This window comes from Cheilinus undulatus, linkage group 15, assembly GCF_018320785.1.
Source record: "Cheilinus undulatus linkage group 15, ASM1832078v1, whole genome shotgun sequence".
Taxonomy (NCBI): domain Eukaryota; kingdom Metazoa; phylum Chordata; class Actinopteri; order Labriformes; family Labridae; genus Cheilinus; species Cheilinus undulatus.
In genome coordinates, this window is record NC_054879.1 from 41,857,366 (window position 1) to 41,882,490 (window position 25,125).

General features: G+C 40.0%; 1 protein-coding gene across 2 annotated transcripts in view; it reads right to left on the minus strand.

Annotated features, from left to right (window-relative positions):
* osbpl6 (oxysterol binding protein-like 6) overlaps window positions 1-25,125 on the minus strand; it is a 52,891-nt gene that overhangs the window by 12,818 nt on the left and 14,948 nt on the right. Inside the window, exons 3-13 of one of the 2 annotated variants that reach the window (XM_041807112.1) lie at window positions 17,062-17,184; window positions 16,613-16,666; window positions 13,782-13,895; window positions 13,523-13,693; window positions 11,158-11,302; window positions 10,872-10,975; window positions 10,331-10,423; window positions 7,256-7,424; window positions 3,757-3,887; window positions 1,052-1,159; window positions 535-666 (exon numbers count right to left, since the gene is read on the minus strand). In XM_041807112.1, coding sequence (XP_041663046.1) covers window positions 535-666; window positions 1,052-1,159; window positions 3,757-3,887; window positions 7,256-7,424; window positions 10,331-10,423; window positions 10,872-10,975; window positions 11,158-11,302; window positions 13,523-13,693; window positions 13,782-13,895; window positions 16,613-16,666; window positions 17,062-17,184 — 1,344 coding nt within the window. The remainder of the gene's footprint in view (window positions 1-534; window positions 667-1,051; window positions 1,160-3,756; window positions 3,888-7,255; window positions 7,425-10,330; window positions 10,424-10,871; window positions 10,976-11,157; window positions 11,303-13,522; window positions 13,694-13,781; window positions 13,896-16,612; window positions 16,667-17,061; window positions 17,185-25,125) is intronic. The other variant, XM_041807113.1, reaches the window with a different exon arrangement.

Here is a 25,125-nt window from a genome sequence, read left to right on the forward strand (position 1 = left end):
TTGCTCACAGTGTGACACAGGTCTGAGTGGACCTGCTGTTTGAGCTAGAGTACAGGTGGTTGATGTATTTCCTCTGTGAGTAATCCATCAACAGGCCTCAATGTATGCCTGGGGAGCTACAATGCTTAACTGCTCTTCAGAGACCACATATATTCTGAGCAGGGTGTTCACAACAGCTTAAAAGGAAGAAGGAAGGAGTGATTGTTTGAAGAGATGCATCAAAGTGTCTCTTTAACCAGGGTAGAGGCTACAAATCAAGAGCAGATGAGGAGGACTGCTACAATTTTGAGCCTTGAGGCAGTTTGAAAAGAAGCTGTCCTGTGTGTCTGCGCTATCTCTGCTTTTCATGTCGCCCTCCTTAATTGCTGACTAACTCCAGCTCCACTCACTGCCATCACAGCGATGTTTTATCTAGCTTCACAACAGCAGGGCTATTTTAACCCCCTCCTTCCTTCCTCCACAGCCTCCCTCCTCATGATCCACACTGCTGTCATAGTTTTTTGAAAGCCCTTTCTCAAATGCCCTCTGTTGTACCTCATTCTCCGATGAGCTGGCTGACAGAAGCACTTCCTGGGCATCAAAGAACTCGGAGACCGACTCCGACATGGAGAGTCGGCTCTCATTAGAGGCCTGCTGAGTCAGAGGGATCCCCATCTGTTCCCCTTCCTGCAGGCAAACACATGCAAACGCATGAGATGTTCATAGCCACAACGACAGGTTTAAGAATCAGAAACAGACCAAAAAGAGCATCAGAAGACGACATAGACTTGATTTAGCAGCATTTATCCTTGCTAGAGGGCGAGTTACCATCCGTTTCTAATTAGTCATTTGTTCCATTAACCCTGATGTCAGCTTCTGCATTGAATAAAGATCCTTTAAGCTCACCTACCACAGCACACTGGTAAAACCATCAATATGTAAGGACAGGAATCAATAATGTTATTGACAACCATAGGAGAGAAACACTAAAACTGGCCAGCCTTGGAAGCCTTGTTGCTTTATCAATACTAGAGTCAAAAATGTAGCAGAAACCCTGACCACCGTAACCTACCTCATCAGGCGTGGAAATGATGTTCACACTGACAACTTGTTCAGTCAGAACAGATTCAGAGTGGATGCGATTCAGCCGGGTTCGAAGTTCTGCATTTTGGGACAGGGCCTAAAAAATAAAAGGAGTTTCATTATTTAAATGTATTTTAACTAGGATTACTAGGGATTGACCAAATATTGGTCTGGCCAATTATCAAGGGCAATATTCAGCATTTGGCTGTTTTTTCTGCATCTTAATTTACCAATAGCCAATAAATTTAATTGATCAAAACATCCATTCTTAATCTGGAAAGCATCAACCAGGGCAACACGTTCTTGCTTTTCTTGTGCCTACAAGGAAAGTCTGAGGCAGAGAGAGAGAAGCAGCAAAAACCAAGAGCAAAGCAGTGACAACAGAAAGACATGATTAGGTCAGAAGCTGGATAAAGGAGGAGCTGGGGTGGAGGAGGGTTGCAAAAATTGGCTTGCAAAGGGAGCAGCAAAGCGTAGCTAGGCTAGAGCAGTTTCTTTCTGTTCCTTTGTATACAAAGGCAGGTGGTTCAGGCTTCTCTTTCATGTCAAGGCTATCTCTCCACCTTACATATTCCATATGTATAGGGACTGACCCCACATGGGCAGTTGACATGGACAGTCTTTAAGACACACCACCTGTGGTGTCCACGCACTGATTAGCTGACCGAGGCTATATAAGCCACACGCATGCATGGCATCTTTGGTTAACTTTGATTGGAACACATTTCTGAGCTGCCTTCTGGCTGGAGAGATAGTCTCTCCACTCAGAGAACCTAAGTTACAATGTAACCATCTGTTCTCTTTCATGTCAAGACTATCTCTCCACCCTACATATTCCATATGTGCAGGTACTCTGTAAGACACAACACAAGGAAACCCAGCAGATGCCGCTGCTAATAACCACCCATGTGCTCAGATAAAGGAACTATTTACACACCCATCACCTAGGCGCAAGACGCCACCAAGGCTCAACTGGCCCCGCCAGATGCTAAGGCCAGCCATAAATGGGTGGAAGGCCACCTAGCCTGAACCTAGGTTATAATGTGACCATCCAATCTGATCAGGATGCCTCCTGGGCGCCTTCCTGTGGAGTTCTTCCTGGCATGACTAACTGGGAGGAAACCCCAAGGCAGACCAAGGATTCGCTGGAGGGATTATATATCCCATCTGGCCTTGAAGCACCTTGAAATCCTTCAGGAGGAGTTGGAAAATGTTGTGGGGGAGAGGGACGTCTGGGTTGACTTGCTTTGCCTGCTGCCACCCCGACCCCGGATAAGCGAAAGAAGATGCACAGCAGGGTTGTCAGGAGCCGGTTGGAAAGTAAAGTGGATTTTTTCTCTTGGTTTGCTAACAGGTATTGATATTGACCATGAAAATCCAATATGAGATGACCCTTAGCAATAATCATAAAAACTTGACTGAAAACACAGAAACACTACAACTGAACAAAATGTTTCCAAGTGTATGAGAAACAAATTAAAAGGCATGACTGTAGTGAAAAGCAGGGATGACAGAAAAGCATGAATAATGATTCTTGCTATTTCTGGTAGAACATTTGTGCATAAAAGGCTCACTCCAAAATACCAAGTAATCAACAAGTGTGGCTATGTGATGTCTTTTTTCTCAAACTACGCTAAAAGCTCCTGTAAAAGTGGGGATGAATTGAAATATTCAAATAGTAATAACATAAACTCAGAGAGGGATCCATTATTAATCTAAAAGTTAGTTATTATAGCTGACCAAAGTTAATCCAACATTCAGAATACTGTGCCAGTTATACCCCCGAGGGTCTTTAGTAACTACCACTGAATAGATTCATCTGGGGTCATTTTTGAAGCAGCTGTGCACAACTGACAAAAAAACAATGAGCAGAAAGGTTGTATAGTGTTTTTGTTAAACTGGGGTTTGGTTCCCTAAGGATCTTTTGTTATATGAAACACTGATATAAGCTGCCTTTAAGTTGCATTCAAAAGAGGACTAAATGACACTTAAGAAAAACTCAGTTATTAAAGTGAGATAAGAAGAGTAGGCAGGAGCAGCTTTAGCTGTAATAACAAAGACTCCAGCCTATCAACATCCCACAGATTCTCTCCATAAAAGCCTGACCTCCAGCCTGCGACAACATTGTCACACAAGCCTCCAATTAGGAACAAAGCGGAGATAAAGCAGCAGAAACATTTTACTGAAATGATGTCAACTGTTAGCAGGAGAACAGCCCAATTAAATCACTGGAGGAGAGAGACAGCCCTAAGGAGTGGAGTTAATGAACTGTATGGCACATTTCTTTCTCAGCCAATTAATATGGGAAAAGATGATTGAACTTTCACTACTCACTTGCCTTCACTCTCATCTCCTTGCATCATTTTTTAATCAGGATTAGCATGGCTGCTGCTTGGCATAAACTGCAGCCTGTGTGGTTTATCTGACAGCTCGTCATGATGTGCTTATTTTACAACATGACAACTACAAAATGGCTTTGACTTTAAACACACATCGTTAAATTTACAGTGGTAATTTCACAGTAATGTCCTGATCGCTCCTGCTAATTACATCTTAATACGGAATTATATTTAACATTGCACATGGGATGTAGCCAAATATGTCAGACAAACAGCTCAGCTTGACTAGCCTGAGCAGAAAACAAGCTGCATCATGGGTAATGTGTGAAGAAAATGAGTGAAGGCAACTCATTACCTGTGAAAGAGACTTCCTGAGAGAGTTGATCTGGACTGACTGGTCCGTCTGCTCCTGGTCTGACAGAATTTGTTTGATCTTTTCTTTCTCGATGGCCACTGTGTTGAAGGCCGACTTCAGCAGAGAGTGGACTGCACAAAGACATGACAAAAGAAAGTTAACACCCTTTACACTGCACAATTTGTTCTTTTCACAACCCTTAAATGAAAATGTTGCATGCAGTTCTCACAACTTTGAAGCACTTCAGTGGCACTTTTAATGTTTGGTGATTTGGCGCCCCCTGTGGACAATTACTGCTTCCTTTCAACCAAGCAGCAACGACTGTGCTTAAAGGTCACATATGCAAAATACACTTTTTCAGGCTTTTCATACAAGAATATATGCCCCTGGCCTGTCCACAGTCCCCCCAAGAATCAGAAAATCCATTCCCTCCTCCCTCGCTTTCTCCACCTTTCAGAAAATGTGTGCTGAAACAAGCCGTTCTCAGATTTTCCCTTCATGATGTCATGTGGAGTTAGCACCGCCCACAGGTTTGGTTGAAGAAAGTTCCACCCTACTCTCCTGATCTTCCTCCCAGCTGCCAACTGAGAGAAGGATCGGGAGAGCCACATCCATTTCCTGAGAGAGGCGGATTCAGACAGCTCAGTAACATTGAAAGCCACAGACACAGAAACGGCTCGTTCTGAACAGGACTGAAAAAGACGAATATTCAGACATGCAAAATTCCAATACTGGAGTGTTTTTTCAGCAACAAACCTCACAGGCATGTTTTGGGGACCTCTGAGAACAATATAAACTTGTCTTAAAAGGGTACAATATGTGACCTTAAAAAAAATAAAGCTAATACAAAAGTATAGAATACTGCAGTCCCTTATATAAATGTTAAAATGCTGGTTTTGACATCAGAAACAAACATGGTTACAGCCTGGTTTAAGAACGATTTTAGTCAGAGTAGTTCAAATCCTAATGGGTATACACTATATGGGGGTTGGGATAGTTTTTTTCTTTTCTTAACTTGTCTGTTTTGTTTTTAAAAGTACACAAATGATGTGTACTGAGAGGCATGGCTGATATGACTGCATGTCTGCACGCTGTAGTTATCTGTCAGGACTGCTTCAGCTGTGCCTCTTTCTCTGTTCCTCTGTTGATTTAAAGATAGTTTGAGGCAGCATTGTCAATATGGCAGCAGCTGTGGATTGACCCCAAAAGCCCTTTTTGTGTAATCAAATGGCTAACGTCACTCAGACTTTGCCCAGTATTTTTTACAGTCTGTGCTTTTAATGCTAAAAATGACTGCTCCGTCAGTATGCTTAAAACCCTCTCATCTGACACCTTCCCTCTGGCTGTTTAAGGCATTTAAATTTATTTATTTGAATGAATTTAACCAGGAAAACCTCATTTACATTAAAAATCTCATTTGCAAGAGTGCTGTAAATGAGAGTGCTACAAGAGTATGGGCAGCAGCACAATTAACAAAGGCACAGACATAAAAAAACAGAGCAATTACAATCACAGAAAAACCAAACCGTCTTGGCCTTAACCCACAACATTTGGATTCATGCAGACATATTCCCTTATCATCTCTCTTACCACCACCTTTCCTTGCCACTAAATTAAGGTAAAGTGGATAGGAAATAGGGCTGGGCAATTTATTGCAAATTAGATTTAATCACAATATGGCCAGCTGCAATTTACAAATCACACAAGTTGCAATATTTCTTTAACTTCAAATGTGCCAAAATACCAGTTTAATAAATCAAGTTTTTGCAGCAGCAGAGATTTTATGCACATTATGCAAACACTCAAGTGTCAAATATTTTATAATGGTTTACAAAAATCCTCCTTTTTGTGTTTTATGTATGTTTTCCTTATTTAAAATGAGTGACATAAAACGATAATGACCTTCAATAAAGCAAATGACATAAAATTTTCAATATGAGCAAAAATTAATTGTTGATTGATGAAGTTCAGTGTTAGTTCACAAAATTCATACTCCAGGTTGCAATTAGCTGATAACCAGCTTCACCTCCTCCACCCCAGCTGCCTCCTTTATAGCGTAAAGCTTGTTGCACCCTCATATTCAGATTCATGCTACTATGGATTAATTGCTTCTGAATAGTTTCACTGTTTTCAGTACACATTGTCATAAATGCATCTATCTGTATGGGGTTTTCTAGCCATGTGCTCCCTGCAAAGTCAAAGCAGCTGCTTGACTAACCCGGGGAGCATCCTTTAAGCAGAGCCTTCTCTGCCAATTAAAACTGTAGTAGATCCATTTTCTAATAAAATGGTTAAATGTATGATGAGTGTTACTGGCTGAATGTAGGCTGTAATATAGAATGATTTATTGCTTGAATTTGTTGAAAAATACATATCCATCCATCCATCCATCCATCCATTTTCTATATCCCACTTATCCTGTTGGGTGCTGCGGGGTGGCTGGAGCCTATCCCAGCTGTCATTGGGCGAGAGGCGGGGTACACCCTGGACTAGTTGCCAGTCAATCAAAGGGCTGATGTACAGAGACAGACAACCAGGCTCACACTCACACCTACAGCCAATTTAGAGTCACCAATTAACCTAACAAGCATGTCTTTGGTGGGAGAAAGCTGGAGCTGGAGAAGCTGGAGAGAACCCATGCACAAGGAGAACATGCAAACTCCACATAGACAGGCCCCGACCGAACCAGGGACCTTCTTGCTGTGAGGCAGCAGCGCTAACCCCTGTGCCACTCTGCAGCCTATAAACTAATGTAAATCTGTAAGTAAGTCTTTATTTTAAAACTTGAAAAACTAGTCTTGGCTGGTTGGGACTCGAGGGATGTGTGCCTTATTCATGTTGTGTCTTGGCCTTCCCTTAATGAGGCATAACATGTAAATCCTCTTTTCTGACAGCTTCCCTGTGGCACTTTGAAAGGCTTTAAAAAGTACTGGATGGAAATCATCAGTCTTGTCGCTGATGGTCTTGTTCCTTTTCATAAAAGTCTTAAAGAGGAAAACATTTTAGCCAGTTTCATAAACAGCAGAACTCCTCACAGGACCAAAGTCCTGCTCCTGGCTCAAACTGTTGGTTTCTCCAAGTTGTTTTTTGTCCCTGGGTAATTTTTTTCTCAAATTAGTGGCTGATATCTGGGTAACCTGCATCATAGTGAGAAATAAACTTCAAGATGATTGCAGTTTGATTGCAGACTCTTTTATCTTATACAGTATATAATCTTGTTATAATCTTGCTAATCATCCTGCGCTGCAAGAAAAGCTATTTACACAGTATCATAGGTCAACTGTGAGACAGAAAAATCAGTCTTAAAATGTGGTGGATGGAATACTGTTTGGCCAGTTTTACTTCTGACCTTTGCATCAGTAGTCTTGACACATTTATTTAATTCAAAGCTTGATAACTCAAACAGACACTGCACTAAAGTTAGAAATACACATGAAAAAAGGCCAAGGTGTCTATGTTCAGTCCAGTGTTGTTGCAGTCATGCATGCAGCCTGCCCACCTTTCTGTGCGATGGTGCAGAATTCCTCCTGAAGCTTAATGTAATCACTGGCACACTCCACACTGTCAGTCAGCCGGGAGACGGGGGGCTGGAAGTCGACCAGCTCGGCACAGAGGTTTGGGTTGGACGAGTGGAGGCGGACAGGGGACATGCTGGCAGACAGAGGGACCTAGAGCGGGATGATGACCACAGTGGACAAGTGTCAATCAGCTGAGAGATACCGTGATGTGTAGTGGGTCTGACAGCCAGAGCTAGGTTTTAAGAGCAAAAACTTAGTTGGATAAACTAAGCATATTTAACCCGTTAAGCTTTTTGCTCTTAAGAATTCAGAGATTCATCAGTTTGACTTTGAAATCTACAAAGGACTAAAAATTTTTAAGACTCTCTATTAGCCGAAGGTTTGGTTAAAAAAAAGTGAAAAGAAGTGACTGAAAGCCAATTTAGTCTTTACACAAGTAGCACAAATAAATATCTGCAAATTAAAGGAAAATGAGAAGAGATAGAACTTGAGTCACGACACAGTGCACAAATAAAGCCCTTTTCATACATGCAGTCAAGAGTTTTTCAGGAAAATACAGAGTCCTCAAATTTCCTGACTTGCTTGTTCACACTTGTCTGGAAGTTTTCCTGCAATTTGCCTGTCAGGTATGCGGGGTGGGCTAGATGGAAAATTATGGGTCAAGTCTGGGTGAAAAATCTGTCTGTTCACACGTGCAGCTCACAAGGAAAATTCTGAAAATTTTCAGTTGTTGTGCAAGAGGGACTTCAGTGAAACAGTGGCAGAAAAATCAATAACTATGTCATATTACTTTGTATGTGTACTGTACCAAACTCCCACCTAAAAATGGTGGAGAAAGCAAGATTTGTCTTCTTTATATTTTGCCCAGTGGTCCCTGGTATGAACTGTATTCAACCAAAATGACTGAACATAAGGTACAAAGTAAGTGAAGTTACTGTCATTTTGACTGTATTTCTTCAATGTGCTGGTGCAGAGATCACACTTCTTGTAAGCTGCATGTGTCATTTTATAACGGGATGGCATATGCTTAGGCTTGGTTGGACTTGGAGGTGCAGTAATGGTCAACTGGCTCTAGTCTAAGTTCGCGGTAAGGCCAGGTGTATATTTGCTGTTAACTACACATGTGCAGGGACAATGGGGATGGGTACCGAATTTGGTACTTTTATAGGTACCAGCTGAATTCAGTCAGTACTACAGAGTATTGATTCACGTAAAATCAAATAGTACCATATTTGGTACCTAAATGCATCTTTTTGACTGTGAGAGAGAGGAAGAGAAGGCGATTTTGCATGCTGCAAGCAAACAGAGCATTGCATGAACGACAACGCAAGCATGGCTGATAGGAAGAGATTGAAGGTATAGCTTCACTCTTCAAGATGCGATGTAGATTATGCTGCATTATTTGGGACGTGTAGTACAAGGCTTGCCCTGGCAATTCTGCTAATCTGAGGAAGCAAAGTAATGAAAAATGATTCAGATCAGTGCTCGCTGCTTCTGCTTCCCTCTCTTTTACTCACCCACCAAAAACTTTAAACAGCACGATTTGCCCGTTTATCATGTTGATATCAACCATGGAAGTATACAACATAACAGCACAAGTTTGTTCTCTCTAACAGAGACTCAATTAAGCTCAAACACACTCAGACACAGCACGGAGTGTGAGTGCGTCCTAAAAGTTGATCTTCATGTCTCCAGCTCAGCACAGCTAGTCCCGTATGAAGTGCTCTGTCAGGATCGATTGATCAAGTGTGATTTTGAAGGAATGACAGAGCCACAGGCTCATCCTCACTTCTTCATTTCATCGCAGTTTGAAACAATTTGCCACATTTTACAAATTTCGCAGTAAATATAAGTAGAATGCAACAGACTCAGTGTGCAAAGTTTGGGTGCCTGACGTTTTTGCAGATTGAGGCTCGGTTGTGCTTTTTGGGTGGACGGCCGCATGATTGATCGATGAGTCTGGAGCGGGCTCTGCTCTTATCAGAGAAAGTTGACATGTTGGTTTTGTGGAAAAAAACTGCATGAGGAAAGAAGATTTCAGTACATGCAGTTTGTGGCAGAAGAAGTAGTTTTTTTAACTTTCATTTGTAGTTTGTAGTATTTTATTTTGTAAAATATTATACCTTCATTTAATGATTTAGACTCCATCCTCTATGGTCATTTATTTTAATCTTTTTTGCCCTCAATGGACCACCAACACACATCTTTCCAAGAGGGAAAAGGAGAGGAATAGGAGGTAGTGGGACTGGGTTTTCGTTTAATATATTCAGTATTTAAAAAAAAAAAAACACTGGGTAGGTTTTTCATGTTTGAGTAATTTGTAAAAATTCTTGTGGTGTTACATTGCAAACAGTGTTTGATACTGCTTTGATATGTTCGATATTTGATCGATTTTTAAAAATGTATATCTAAAAATTCCGAAGTTTTGATATTTTTTAATAAACTAAATAACATTTATTAATACATATACACACACACATAAAAGTACTAAAAATGGGTACCATTGCGTACCAATTTGCAGGTACTGGGCATTGGTACCGTACTGGTTCATATGTGAAAGGTCCCCATCCCTAAGGGACAATAATCTCTCCACTAGAGCTTTCCTCCACTAATATGCATCCTAATATGCATAGCCAAGAACAGGAATTTTAATGATGCTCCTGGATGGGTAAGCAAATGCAAGGTGAAACAGCAAGTATATCTCCGGCCTAAGAATACAGGGGAAAAAAAAGGACTTCTCAGCTGTTTCAGTGTTTCTTTGACCACTTTTCATCTACAGATTCTTTAGTTTTACTATTGATCAAAATCCAAGAAAGAAACAACAAACTTTGTAAAATGTACTGTATATAAAGATAGATTTTCTTTAAAAAGTTAGATGATTTATATCTAATTCTAAAAAAAAAACTGTCAAATTACTGGTATATACTTTTTATTCCATCTGCATTTTTAACATCACTGTTAAAATATATCAGAGGGAGACCAAGTTCTCTAAATTTAAAAACATCCCAAATCATGTATGTGCATGTATGTGTTAGTGCAGCAGAGCAGAATAGTACCTGTAATTGGAATTTTGCATCTTTGCCGACACTTTTTGTTCTCCATCTTCTGTTCAAGCGCTTTTCTTTCTTTGACAATTCTACACAATTGGTCTTTGCAGCACACATGGATCCAAATATGCAACGCGGTGGTGGTTAATAGGACAAAGCAGATGACATTTAAAGCATAAGTTAACACACATCCATTAAAGTGAAATGGAAAAAAAGACAACATCTCCACACATGAGCTGCAAATAAAAATACTAAAGCAAACAGAATGTATGTTGGTGTATAAATAAAACACATCTGCCAAAAACTCTTGGACAAAAACAGTCAAATTCTAGCAGATACAAACTGGATTAAAGAGCTTTCAGATGCTTTGTGCATCCTCCTGAATCCTGTCTGACTTCATCGATGATGAGGACACCTGCTGAGGTTATAAAACCCTTTTCACAGAATGACACACCTACGTAATTACCTTCGTCTGTTCCCTCTGTATCCATGCATATCTGTGTATGTTTCAGACTATACCTGCATGCTGGTGTTTATGTTTCTTCTCTACCTGCATTTCTGTGAAGTTGGGTGCTGACTGCGTCCTCTGTAGAATCTCCAGACTCTGCAGTAACCGACTCAGCTCAGTCAGGTTGGACTGGCATCGAGCGAGCTCTGAAAATTAAATTCACAGCCCACACAAGCACAAACACATTCAGGTCAATGTGTGAGACAATGGTCATAAAACTCTCCTCTCAGAGTTCAGAGGACTTATCACAAGACCTGCGGCATGATTTGATCTCCTACCTTTCATTAGATAAGATTTAACCTTGACAAAGGAAGAAAACAGTGCTTACCCTCTGCACACTTGTCCATTTCCTCTGATTCCTGCAACCAGGCAGCCACCTTGCTCTGTCCGTTACTGTAAGAGGCAGGGAGGCTGTTGGTGCTGCTGCTGCTGGGGGCCACCGGCTGCCACGGCAAACTGCTTGGTTTGGTCTGCTGTAGGGCCAAACACAGAAGGATTTAGCTGCTTAGTCCTTAAATTCATGTTAGAGCTGACACTTTTGTTTCACTAATAGTTTATGCCATAGCTCTTCCATTCTTATTGTTAAAGATGGATTATTCTAGATTTGGACAACAAGAAGAACTGAATGATGTATAAAATGATTATGTTAATAATTGAGGAGTTATTTTGTTTAAAACAGCTGCTACAGACAAAAATACCCAGAGGACAAAAGACAAAAGAGACACCAGACTTGGAGAGGCCATTTTTAAATCTCTATACTCCAGGGTAAGGTCTAAATTCCTTATTTTGTCCAGTTAATGGTCCAAAATACAAAAATAAGCACTCAAACCATATGAAGAAAATCATCATCATCACACATGTGGAGCTGAAGGCAAAAATATATTTTGATTTTTTTTTAATTTAAAAAGGCCCTTTACCCAAAAAAGGCATGTAAACTGCCTGATTATTTCACTGTTCTACTCTGTAAACAAAGACATTATTATTATTATTTAAAGGGACTCCATACTGCATGAAAATTTAACCTTTCTCTAGAGCAGTGGTTCTCAACATGGAGGTCAGGACCCCCTTTGGGGTTGCGAGACACTGAGAGGGGGTCTACAGATGCCAAAAAAACACTAAGAATATTTTCTAAATTACACATTTGCCACTTTACACAAATTTTAATCAGTTTTCATCATTTTTTCCATCAATGTTGCCAATTTAAAAAATTGTCACTTAAACCACATTTTGGTTGACTTTAAACCATTTCCACCACTTCTTTGTCTGCCCACTTCTGCCACTTCTAAACCAGTTCTTGCCAGTTTCTGCCCATTGCTTCCACTGTTGACCCATTATTGCCATTATTGCGGTTTGACACGTGCATGCGGCTTCAGTGGGCTATGCCATGCATGACGTAGTGTTTACGGCCTCCCAAAACGCTGTTTCACTGGGGATGAAATGCTGATACGACAAAAAAAACTACGTATACTCCTGAATTTGTCGGCGTGTGTGGGCCTAAGTCTTGGAGGCTGTTTTTTTGGAGGAGCTCATCAGGCTGCAGCCAGCTGCTCTGAATCTAGATTTCACTGATGACCTTTAGAGGTCTGCTAGGATCACAGCTACAAACTCAGGAGACCCTCAGATGGGTGCATCATCACATTTACACACAGTTCAAATGTGTGAGCAAAGACCAGGGTTTGAATAAACCTGACCAACAACCTTAAGGTCTATCAATTATGGTAAAAAAAAAAAAAAAAACAGCCCAATCAGTGTAACCTCAATGGGCAGATATCTGCCTTCCCATTAACAGCCACTTAATTAACTATTCACTGCATAACACAGCAACCCATCAGGGCAAAATTTACAATAATACAGTGTTTGAAGCATGTTTAATCCAACAGGAGCTTGAATAGAAATCTTTTCATCTACAGCACACTATAAGAACATAAGATCTTTTCCTGAGTTCAGGTCAGCTGTGGATCAGCGGTAGAGTCGGTTATCTCTCAGCTAGAATGTCAGGAGTTTGATCCTCAGCTTCTGCACTCACATCGTTGTACCCTTGGGAAAGACACCTAAGTCTAATTTGCTCCCACTGCTGCATCAATGACATGTCAGTGTGTGTGAATAAATGAACGGGGATTAGCTGAAACTGATGGACGCTTGACAAAGCGGCCTCGACCATCAGTGTGTACATTTGGTGTGAAAGGGCGAAATACGTTAAAGTCCATTCATCATTTACCATGGATGTTCAGTGGCATTTTATCTCCTGTCTCCTGGATCATACTATTTTTTACTCTCTCCTAACTTCCAACAAAAACAGAATTTGTCAGTCTCTCCTTTCCCCTGACATACTCTGAATAAGTCATTTCTCTCTGCTTTGATCACACAGTCTACTTTTAAGTTAGACTCACAGTGAGTATGAAGAATGTTGAGCTGCTTTGATAAGAAAGGTCCAGAGAAAGATTATATCTGTAAAGCAACATTCAAGGTTATCAGTGGATCTCTGTTCAGAGCATTAACTATTCATGACTCTGAAATATTAAAAAATAAATCTTTCAAGCAACTAGTGTCCCTGTCTCCCATTATCTGAAGACTTGGACCCTGGCAGAGACATTTGTCTCTATTTGCAGATATTTCCTGCAAATCTCCTAGATGACAAGTAGTTCTTCTATCGGGCACAGTATTTTTACTGTGAGGGTAGAGGGAAGGCTCACCTTTGCTTCACGTACTACAGTAGAGGCAGGTTGAGGGGACTCCATGGCAGCCGGAGGAGGAAACGTTCGCATGGTGGCCTCCCGAGGGGATCGCACAATCTCGTTCTGGCGGTAAAGCCGGTGATGACGCAACTTGCACACCCAGGCATCAAAGATATCTTGAGATTTGACCTGTAGTGAAAGAGAGCACACAGATGTAAAATTGTATTTGTCCCCTTGTTTATTGCTGATTTTCACAGCCATTTCCCCTCTGCATTACCTTCAGGTGATAGATGTGCTCTTCAGTGTCGAGGTCGATGCGGCGCGCCCTCTTCTTGATGGACATGACTGAGAGGCCGACGTCAATGCTACCATGTAGTTTGCCTTTTTGGATCTAATGCAAATGACAGATCCTTTTAGACACCTAAAACATATCTTACAATCAGTCACATCATTTGCACATCTCCAGAAATATTTTCCTAATGGGAGGGGCAATGGGAGGGCTAAAGCCTCTGCACATGGACTACCACCCTACCATCCGAGCCAAACCAGCATCTGGGAAATCATTTTTAGCCCAAGCTGCATTTACAATTACAGTAACCCAGGGAAAACAGACTAATATCTGCTTTAACTGGGGATATTTGGACTCCATAGAGACTACATTTCCTAAAGACTATGTCTGATATGTGGTCATAAATCAAGTTTCCTGAAATGTATTGGCCTGATTTCAAGTCCACAAGGCAGAGCCTGAAGGCTCACATCAGCCCAGTTCCTCCAGTCATCAGTGTGAAACTAAATTAACTTCAAAAAGTTTTGCTGATATGAAGCTTTACATCAGTTGTTTCGCCATAATTCAGTGGTTCATTTACTTTTTTACTCAAGCAAATCTGTATAAAGATCCATCTGTCGTCATTAAATCTGTTTTGAAAATTCAGATCAACATACCCCAGCTGTCTTTCTTTATCTAGTTCAATTTTAACACAAAGTAAACCCTCATTTTCCTTTTTAATGTGACAAATTGTCACGGTACGGCTCTTAAATTTCATATTATGTTGTATAAAGTGTTAAAGCATCAGATACGTACATGAAGCATTCACAGAAATGACTTTAGTATTTAATCAAATAGAAGTTATGGTATTTACAAAGGCTACTTTATTTCATGTGTCATAAATACTGACGGACTTTACTATGTTTTGATCTTTCTCTACATAAAACCTGCCTTGATAATCGTACATCCCGGGACATATAATTAAACCCCTTGTCACCTTAGATATTATTTTATCGTATGGTTGATCTGCTGGGATTTTATGTTCTTTTTTTAAAGGGATATTTCATGATTTTTCAGGTTGGGTGGTATGAGGTGCTAGTAGTGGCATTAGCCACCAGTGATTTCTGTAAAAGTTGTTCCTGTGGTTATAAAGAGCTCAGAGAGATCTGCGACATAGTGACTGTAGATGGGAACATTTTATCCTCGTAGTTTAACCAGTTTTACGTAAAAATGGGGCAAGAAAATATGTTGGCTCGCCTGCATGCTGTGTCGAAAATGTACAAAGCACTTAATTTCTCCCAAAATAACCCCTCTTTGTCAGGCACTAATTTACAATGCAGCTTTCGACATTTTTTCAGTGATATCCTCTGATCAGCTGTGTGGGTCTCCGGGCTTCTACAGTAATAATAACACCACAACAAGCTAGGACAAAGATAATATGAGCAGATGGGAAATAACCCTTTAAGGTGAGAAGAAGGAGAACAGGGTGGAGTTTAGATTATGTTCATCAGGAATTGAATGCTTGTGGTGCTAGTGGTACATCTTCATTTTGTGTCTTTAATAACGTACCGTTACGGCTCCAAACATTTCTGTTAACACATTTCATCAGCTGGGGATCTGTGCTGACCGTGGTGGACATCTTCAAGATGGAGTTATTAAAAAGATGGCAAATTAAGCTGTCTACTGCTAGCTCTCCATTGATTTCTGTCACTAGTTTGAACTTTCTGCCACTCAGTGGAAGGAACAGCAGCGACCCGCGACGGTGACCCACATGAAATATAATTCTACTAAGTTGTAAGTTTCTATTTAGTTATCTTTTTTTTTTTTTTTTTTTTACAAAAATCCTACTTTTCTTTTTCATGTATATGTTTTTCTTATTCAAAACAAGAATAACAAAGCGATGATCACCCCCTTCAATATAGCAATTGATATCAAATTTGCTTTTTTAAAGTTGTTTAGCCCTAGTTTAATTTATCTAATATCGTGCTAATTAAAATAAAGAATAATTTATAGCCTCTGTTTGTTGAACAACACATTAGATAGGGATCGCATATGAAATCGCAATTGCAGTATTGGGGGGAAACAAAATCACAATTGGATTATTTCTGCAAATATTTCAGCCCTTGTATGTTCATTATAATGACAATCATCCAAGGAGTGATAACACTTTGTGTGATTACGTTACACCCAAAAAATATTCAAACATAAAGTTAAAATGACAGAAAGCAGTTCAAAAATTCAACTTTCTGAACATAAAGTATCTCTATATGCAAATGACATGCTTTTGTATTAATTCAAATGATTAAACAACCCATAACAAACACCTACTGTAATAAGTGCTTTTTGCAAAATATCAGATTAATAGGTTAATGCACAAAAAGTGAACTAATGACATTCTTCATTGCTTTTAAAGTAGATAAACGCTCATTTAAATACTTGTGTATATGGATCATACACCATTACCTAGATCTATCACCTATCATATGATCCAATATCTCTATTAATTGATAAAATCTTTTCTTCTGGTATAAGATAAAATGATATCTTCATTAATGTGGAATAACAGCATTAATTTGACCTAACGGTAGTTAATTGCAGCCAGTGCTATGTAACAGAATCATTATTATATAAGTCTTGTTCTTCAATATCTTTCTGGTCATATGTTACATTTTTCTGATTTGTCTGTAAAATTTTAGCTGTGCTGCAAAGTGACATGGCGTGCTGAAAAACACTGAACATCCTGACCCGTGTTGCAGATGTTTCTGCTGACTCATTGCCGAGCAGAACTGATGTCAGGCCAGGCTGCCCTGTTTGTGCCTGTGGTTACAGTCAGGGTTACTTACATCAATGGGGGACTTTGAATACTTCAGGATACCATTGTCCAGAACGAAAAACCGCTGCAGAGAGAGCAGACAGAAAAACTGCATGGTTAAAAAAGGAAGCGAAGATGTTTTATATGACTGCATTAGACCTGTTTGTGTTTGTAATGTTTATTCTCTGGTGATATTTAGCTGTAGGGCATTTGTTCTGTGTGATCGGTGGTGTTATGCTAACAACAGGGACTGGTTTCTGCAGGAATATTAGTGGGACAAGTTGACTTCAAAGGAATTATCTAGTATGCCTGTGAAAGAGGCCCAGAGAGGGAAGCGCAAGGTGTATAAAATAGTGAATTTCTTCCAGGCTACAGGACTTCACCAGATAGAAACCTGCTTAACATTCAAGGAGCGGATGTGTTTGAAATGTTTTTACAGCTACAAAAGCTTCTGTGAATCACTTAACCAGTGTATCTTACCTTGTGCCAGCCTTTCAGAGGCCATTTCCGCTTCTTCAACATAAAGCCCTCATGCTTATCAGGCCTTTGGACATTGCTTTGACCGATTTTCAGCCCTTCAATGATTTCCCAGCTGTCTGCCTCCTGCAGAGGAGTCAAAAAATGTGCTGTGTCAGAGTTAATCCCCAGGAGAAAACAGGAGACATTTGTAGGAATAAAAAGATAGATTCTTCTGTCGTTTCAACAGTCCGACAGACGCAACAACAGAAATACACTTCACACATCTTCTATTCTTTTCCCATCTAGTGCACATTTAAAGAAATACTGCCTCATTCTGATTCCCGCTGCTCTCTCAGCATTTCCACTCCATTAGCTTCTCCTGACTGTGCTCATCCTGGGGTTGGGGTGTCTGTAAATCAAAGCGACTCCTCAAGAGTCGAAGGGCAGCAGGGTCAGGCAGGGACAGGTGAGACTTCGCACTGTTTTCCAACTCAGGGGGGAGTAGGATGTCATGGGATCGTATTTTGACAACAGCAGAGTGACTAGAAATGGATAAGGATCACAAACCTAAGATGCAAAGGCCTATACTGATTTATTCATCTCTTCAAATGATCTCTGTCCTGAAGGTTTTAAATTTCCGAATTGACATGATCACTCTCCATACTTGTTGACTGTGTAGTTCTAGGTAGGGGGTAAATGATATTGGTTTATCCTTGGGGTTCCCGGACCCCAGGTTGGGAACCAATGCTGCATACGACACAATCTGATTGGCTTGATGTCACATGAGCTATGGGCCTGGGTGCTACTGACACAGTGAGCTTATGACATCACTTCCTGTTTTCCTGCTTCTACGAGGATTGAACAGTTTTGGAAAATATTAAATGTCTTTTAATGCCTAGATCGGCTTTTCAAATACATAAAACTCAACAAAATATAAAAACAAAACAAAGCTCAACAATAACTCAATACAGAAAACATAGCAGCATATTACAAAGGAAGTGCAAGATCATACATGACCTTGAGGCTCTGTTAAATCGAAAGTGTTGTATGTAAAGTCAGACTTCTAATTTCACATTTGAGTCGGCGGTTTAGTCTCTTCAAGATGAAACCAAATAACAGCCTGTGGTTCTGTCTATCACATTATCTGATGTCTCTACCTTCAGGACAGCTGGTTGGGTGTGTGATGACACCCGTCCTTGGCTTGTAGGACACTCGACAAAAGGAGGCAACAGCTTGTTGAAACTAATGACCAGGCTGATGAAGCTATCTGGTAATGAGGTCTGTTTCTACGCTGACATCAGCCCATCCTCCGAGCAAACCCTCAAGGAGCTCAGCTTCATTGGGAACATGTAGCTCACTGTTAAAAGCGAATCTATTATAAAAGGTAGTGATCCAAGCTAAGGCCCAAAGCTTACAGGCTGTTAACATTTAAACAGCTCAGCTGTAAAATGATCAAAACATCACTAACAGCCTCTGTGTTTAGAACATAAAAGTCTCAAAAATGATGAGTAACACCTCAGTGAGAGCCTGTCAGACAAACTTTCTGTGTTATCTGCAGGGTTACAAACACACTTTCAAATAGCTTTCAATTGATAAATCAATACCACACTAAATAAAGAATGGCTCTCCCTGCAAGCATTGCAACTCAATGCACTTCCCTGATCGTTTAAGCACCTAAACCACCATCAAAAAATTCCACATGAAGACATCCTGGAATAACTCCCAAAGTCTGTGCCAACTATCACTTTATATGAAAATTATTGCTTCAGTCACAGAATCTGCTTTTGTTATTTGACCCCGGATACAGAAGTGAATTAAGCCAAAGTGATTTCCTGCACTCTGTGCTCATTCATTGATCTCACTGCAGAATAATTTAAAGCTGAATGAGCTGAACTCTCAGTGAGTTTACGACTTTAATAAAGGATCTTGTTGCAGAATTAGGAAAAGGCGGATTGCTCTCCAATGTTAGGACTTAGACATGCTCATTTTGTGAGCTTCTTCTGTTAATACTTCTTCCATTTGACCTCATTTATCTTTCTTTTTTTCAGTTTTCTTCTCCGTGGAAAAGGACTCAAACCATATCTGTACAAAGAGATGGTTCCATGACAGTTTGAAAAATCTGTATTTCCAGTTAGCATTTTTTTCTAGCAGTGCCAGTTTTGCATGCCAACTCATATGGTATTCACCCAGCACTGACATGGTAGCAGAGAAAAGCTCTTAAAGCAGCAATGAATCAAACTATTACAGTTACGGTCTCCCTGAGCAGCAGAAAGGACAAACACTCCTTGGGGAGCGCTTTGGCTAGATCAGCTCCATAAATACCAGAGCAGCAGCCCAGTTGTAATGACAAATTTCTCACATCTGCTGTTCTTAGAGACACTGATGATCCACATGTCGAGGAAAAGTCTTCACTGCTGAGTGAATAAAACAATGGAAGGCTGGGCAATTAATCGCACATTAGATTAAATCTTAATATGATCTTCTGCAGTTTTCAAATCACAGATGGTGCAAAATTTCTTTAGCCTGAAATATGTCAAAATACTGGTTTGATACAAACTTTTGCAGCAGAGATTTTATGCTCTACACATTATGCAAACATTCAAGTGTCTTTTTATAGCATGGTTTACAAAAATCCTACCTTTGTTGTTTATGTATATGTTTTTCTTGATCAAAATGACAATAATTTGTAAATGATCATCCCCTTTAATGTGGAAATTAAAATCAAAGTTGCTATAAGAGCCAAAATCGCAATTTGGTATGCCTTTCAAAATCGTTCACCCCTTGTTTAATTCATCTAACTCTGTGCTGGTTATAATTTAGAATGATTTATTGCTTGTGTTTATTGAACAATACATAAAATGAGGAACTCACAAATAATTGCATATTAAATCGAAATCACAGTATTGTTAAAATAATTGCAATTAGATTATCTTCACAAATCTTTCAGCCCTAGTGCATTACCGAAACAGAGAAAGTTCAGTTATTTTACAAGATGATAAAACACAATATGATACTCTGCAAAAAGAATGCATACTTTACAGTTCCCCAATTTTATCTTGCCTGCTGTACACCTTTAACTAGCTCCATGTTAGCATCAAACAGTTCAAAACAATTTAAAAAAGAAAGACCAATTTAGATTAGGACTGGCTGATGATGCAGTAATGCCATACCCTGGGATATTTAGAATAACCTTTGCTTTAATAGCAGTCATGAAAGAAATCTGCTTAATGCTTGCTTATAATAAATGCCTTCAAGTATATACTGCAGGAAAACTGGGGAAGGTTTAAAGGGGACATATTATGCAAAAATCACTTTCTCAGGCTTTTAAAACAAAAATATGTGCCCCTGGCCTGCCCACAATCCCCTTTCTCCACCTTTCAGAAAATTTGTGCTAAAACAAGCCGTTCTCAGATTTTCCCCTCATGATGTCATGTGGGGAGTTAGCCCCGCCCCCGGGTTCGGTTGGCCCGCCCCCTTTTGAAGAAAGTTCCACCCTCATCTCCTGATCAGGAGAGCTACATCCATTAAGCCACATCCATTTCCTGAGAGGGGCGGAGTCAGGGATGGAGTCAGCTCATTAACATTTAAAGTCACAGAAAGAAACAGCCTGTTCTGAGCAGGGCTGAAACAGAGGGGTTTTTTAGACATGCACAATTCCAATACTGGAGTGTTTTTTCATTAACAGACTTCAGAAGCCTGTTTTGTGGACCTATGAGACCAATATAAACTTGTCTTAAAAGGGTAAAATGTGTTCCCTTTAATGATTCTAAAAATGGATACTGCCCAATCCTAATCCATACCTCAAGAGAGATGCAAAAACAAAAAATAGCCCAAAAAATTTATAGCAAAAATACCTAGGCTATATGTTGCAAATTATAAAAAAAAAAAAACAGAAAAGTGTGAATTTTTTTCTTTTTTGTTTCATAATGGATCAATTAAACCACAGATTAAACTACATTAATAGCTTGTGGTTAAAAATGATATTTCACTGCAGGCCCAGCTGCAAGAAAACAACTTTATTTTGACATGAACAAATAATTTAAAGATTGCAACCACAGCTATTCTCAGCTTCTACTCTGTTACAGAGTCAACATTTCTCAAAGCACACAACTTCCCAAAAAAGAAACTAAGAAAAGGGAAAAAACAGAAAAATAGTGGGAGAGTTAGAGAGGCAATATATGAGTAAAATTTGATTCTCTATAACAGTATAATTTTTTCTTTGGGGCAGGAAATTGATGTGACATTATGCCTTCCTGTCTGTGACTCTGTATGGAAATGCTTTTTATTCTCACGCTCATCCCTTTAACTTAAAACAATCTGATGCACTTTCTCATAGATCTCTGCTTATTCTTAATTTTGAAAGTACACAGAAACGTTTCAACGATTTCCTGTGGTGCTGTAATCTTGTTAAGTTTATTTAGTTATTTTATGAAAAGCAGTATTTTTACTTTTATTTTCTGTATTTATACACTCTGTGCTGGGGTCTCTCCTGCTAAAAGTACCTTTATTTTACTGAGGCTCCCTGATTAAATAAGGTCATGTATGAAGGTGGGTGGTGGGCAGTTGGGATGGGTAAATACTAAAGAAGGTGAAGAGGTGGTAGATATCTTTGTTAATCTGTGTGTTTATCTTGAATTATCTATTTAACTACTCAAACTTACTTCAATCTTATCACACTTCCAAAAGCCCTTTTATGATTGTGTGTGTAGTTTCTAGGCTTAAAATCAGTTTGATAATTGCGTAGACAGAAAAAAACCCCACAAACCCATTAACATTACTTCCAGTGTGTGGTTTCCTGTCATACCTATACAGCATGAAAGAGGAATGGAAATAAATGCACTATGAAACTGTTCTCCTTCATAGACAATAGCTGTAAAAATTCCCCATCTCGTCTACAACAATCCCCCACCCCATCCCCCCCCCGACACTGATATTATCAGCAGGTAATGACCACATAGGAAGTGCTGTGAGAGTTGTGCGGATGGATCCACTGTAGGGTCTGCCTGCCTCAGCTGTAAAGCTTAGAGCAGAAGGCCCGACTGCCACATGGATGAAAAGTTAACACCTCAAGAGACTGCATATAAGCACGGCACTGTGCTCAGTGTCCTCAGTTTGCTACTCCTCATCTTCCTCCTGCTGAGGAAGAAAAGGTCCTGGTCAGGAGGCCAGGCTGACAGGCGTGGCAGTGCTTCCTGGGGAGTGCGAGGGCTATCGCGCTGCCATCAGTGAGTTTGCTGCAGTTGCTGAGGAAACCACTTTCTCCCCTTTAGCCTCAGAGAAAGGTCCAGTTTCCCCTTTGGCCTTTCTTCCCTTTTGCCCCAAGGAAGTCCCAGTTACCCTGTTTGCCATGAAGGACGCCCCTGTTGCCCCCAAATGGAATCTTGTTTGTTCCTTTTGCTCCTGGGGCTCAATCTTGAGCCAATAAATATTGATCCCTGGAGAAAAACACCTCATTATTCAGGACTTTTATATCATATCAGAATATATATAAGACAACAGGCTGAAATCCCCTCATATTAGGCAATAAAGCATAGAGATAAAGGAGGTTCAAGTCATGGAGAAATTAAAACCACCTCTGATTAAGTTTTAATTTTACCATCTCACATTTCCTCTGCCAATCATTTCTATTGAAATCTTTTTAAATGGCTAATGGTGTGGCGAGAAAAAGTCAAATTGAATAAATAGCTCATTTTTAAATAACTGTAATGATAGACTTCTGTACAGGAGTGAAGAGATACTCATTCATGGAGCTGTCTGTAAAAGAGCTCCTTTATTCTTACACTCAGAGTTCTATTGTTTTTTGCTGATCATTACAATGAAATAGTCTCTCTCAGGGCTCAGAGGATCAGAAAATTGATTACTAACTCTCAGAGATCAGAGGGATCGTTCTTTATTGGACAAAAGCTGTGATTCTATCTATTCCTCCGTGCATCCCAGAGCTGAAAACGTCTTATCTGGACAGGAAACAACAGAGTAAAAAAATGATAGCTGTGGGGGCATCCAGATCAGTGTGTTTATGTGTGTGTGTACTTTTTCTGTGTGTTTGAGTCGGATTGCAGGTGGGGCCAGTAATTGCTCTCATGAGGGTCTCGACATTGAGGAGTCATCGTCAGTGGAGGGGAAAGTGATGTGTATTGATTTGAAAACGGGGGCTGGATCTTATTAAGGTTTTCCTTCAACAAAATGCCCATCTTTAATTTTTCCACAAAGTCAGAGTCTTTGCCAGGCTGTAAACCAAATCTATACCACACAAATACTAGGGGTGGGAGAAAAAAACGATACAGCATAGTATTGCAATATTTTGTCTGATATATTGTATCGTCATCCACCAAGTATCGATTTTTTTCAAATTAATTGCTAATAAAAACTGAAGTCTATGATAATGGAAAATAGAATCAAATGTTGGATAACTGTTTGTCCAGTGAGGTCGGTAAAAGTGACGGTCACAGAGCAGGAGAAAGTTAGTACAACAAACATGGCAGCATCAGGGAAAGGACATTAGGAATACAACCAGGGCACAAACGAGGTGGACATGACATATCAGGTTTGCAAGAAATGCTACATGAAAATAACTACACTGCGGAAATACGACAAACATGAGGGCAAGACCAATGCTAAATAAGCTAAACTGTTGAAAAAACTGTATAGATCGCAATATATCGCAATACATGGTATTGCAATACTCACTGTATTATGAAATGTTAAAAATCGCAATAATATCTAATTTTGACCCAGGTATCACGATAATATCATATTGCGGGCGACTAGCGATTCCCACCCCTAACAAATACCAGACCTAACTTAACCCAGTGGTTCCCAAATGAGGGTCGGGACCCCCTGGGGGGTCACGAGACACTGAGGTCCCGTCGATACGGAGACAAATTCAGGTGTATATGCAAAAGTTTTTTGTCGTATTGGTGTTTCATCCACACGGAAACGGCATTTTGGGTGACTATAAACGGGTCCCAGAGTGCATAAATCCGTAAACGACTACCGTTTCATCTCTATGTGGGCAGCTATCTGCATCTTTCCTGAAACGATTACGTCACACACAGCGTAGCTCCCTTAAGGCGCCTGCGCAGGTCCGGCCAAAACAATAATAGCGGACTACACGGTTGCATTCGTGTCGCAGAAGCTACTGAGCTTGTTATGAGTTTTACAGAAAAATCTGATGCTCCTTTACCACCACCGCGAAATGCACACACCATTTGTTCTTAAATCCAACACGGAGAACAACCAGAAAGGCAACTAGAGGAGAGTTTGTGTCAGTTTACTGTGATGTTTTTCTTCTCTTTTGGTGCATTTCCATGGCAGCAACACAGCGCCACGTACAGGCTTGGCATATGCACTACAGCGTTTTCAGTCGATTCCAGTGGTTTCATGCTCACCCTGATATTTCCTGAAATGATCCCGTCTTTATGGAAAACTTTTTCAAAACGAAACGGCAATATATTGTTTTCGACTCCATGTGGACAGGGCCTGAGTGGGGGTCGCAAGATGCCTTCCAAGAAACAAAGAGTATTGTTAACTGGTTTTAAATTGTGCATTTTGTGCATTTCTGTAGAAATATACTAGGGGTGGGAATCACTGGTGGCCCCACGATATGATACTATCACGATACTTGGGTCACGATTCGATATAATTGCGATTTTAAACATTTCACAATACAGTGAGTATTGCGATATGATATATTGCTATCTATACCATTTTTTCTACTGTTTAGCTGATTTAGCATTAGTCTTGCCCTCATGTTTGTCGTATTTCCACAGTATTTTATTTTCATGTAGCACTTCTTGCAAACCTCATGTGTCATGATCATCTAATCTGTGCCCTGTTTGCATTCCTAATGTCCTTCACCTGGTGCTGCCATGTTTGTTACTAAGCTAAAGTATAAAAGAGTTTGAATGACAAACATGGCATATGCCTGCCTCATACAGCCCACATAGCACAAAAGTCCTCCAACAATTAGGAACTTTTCCTATTTAGCTTTATGATTTTTTAAGTAATGAGGTCTCAAATTAAAGAGATCTACTTGAATAAAGGCATTTTCTTTTATCTTGGGAGCCTCTTGGATTTGTGCCTGAC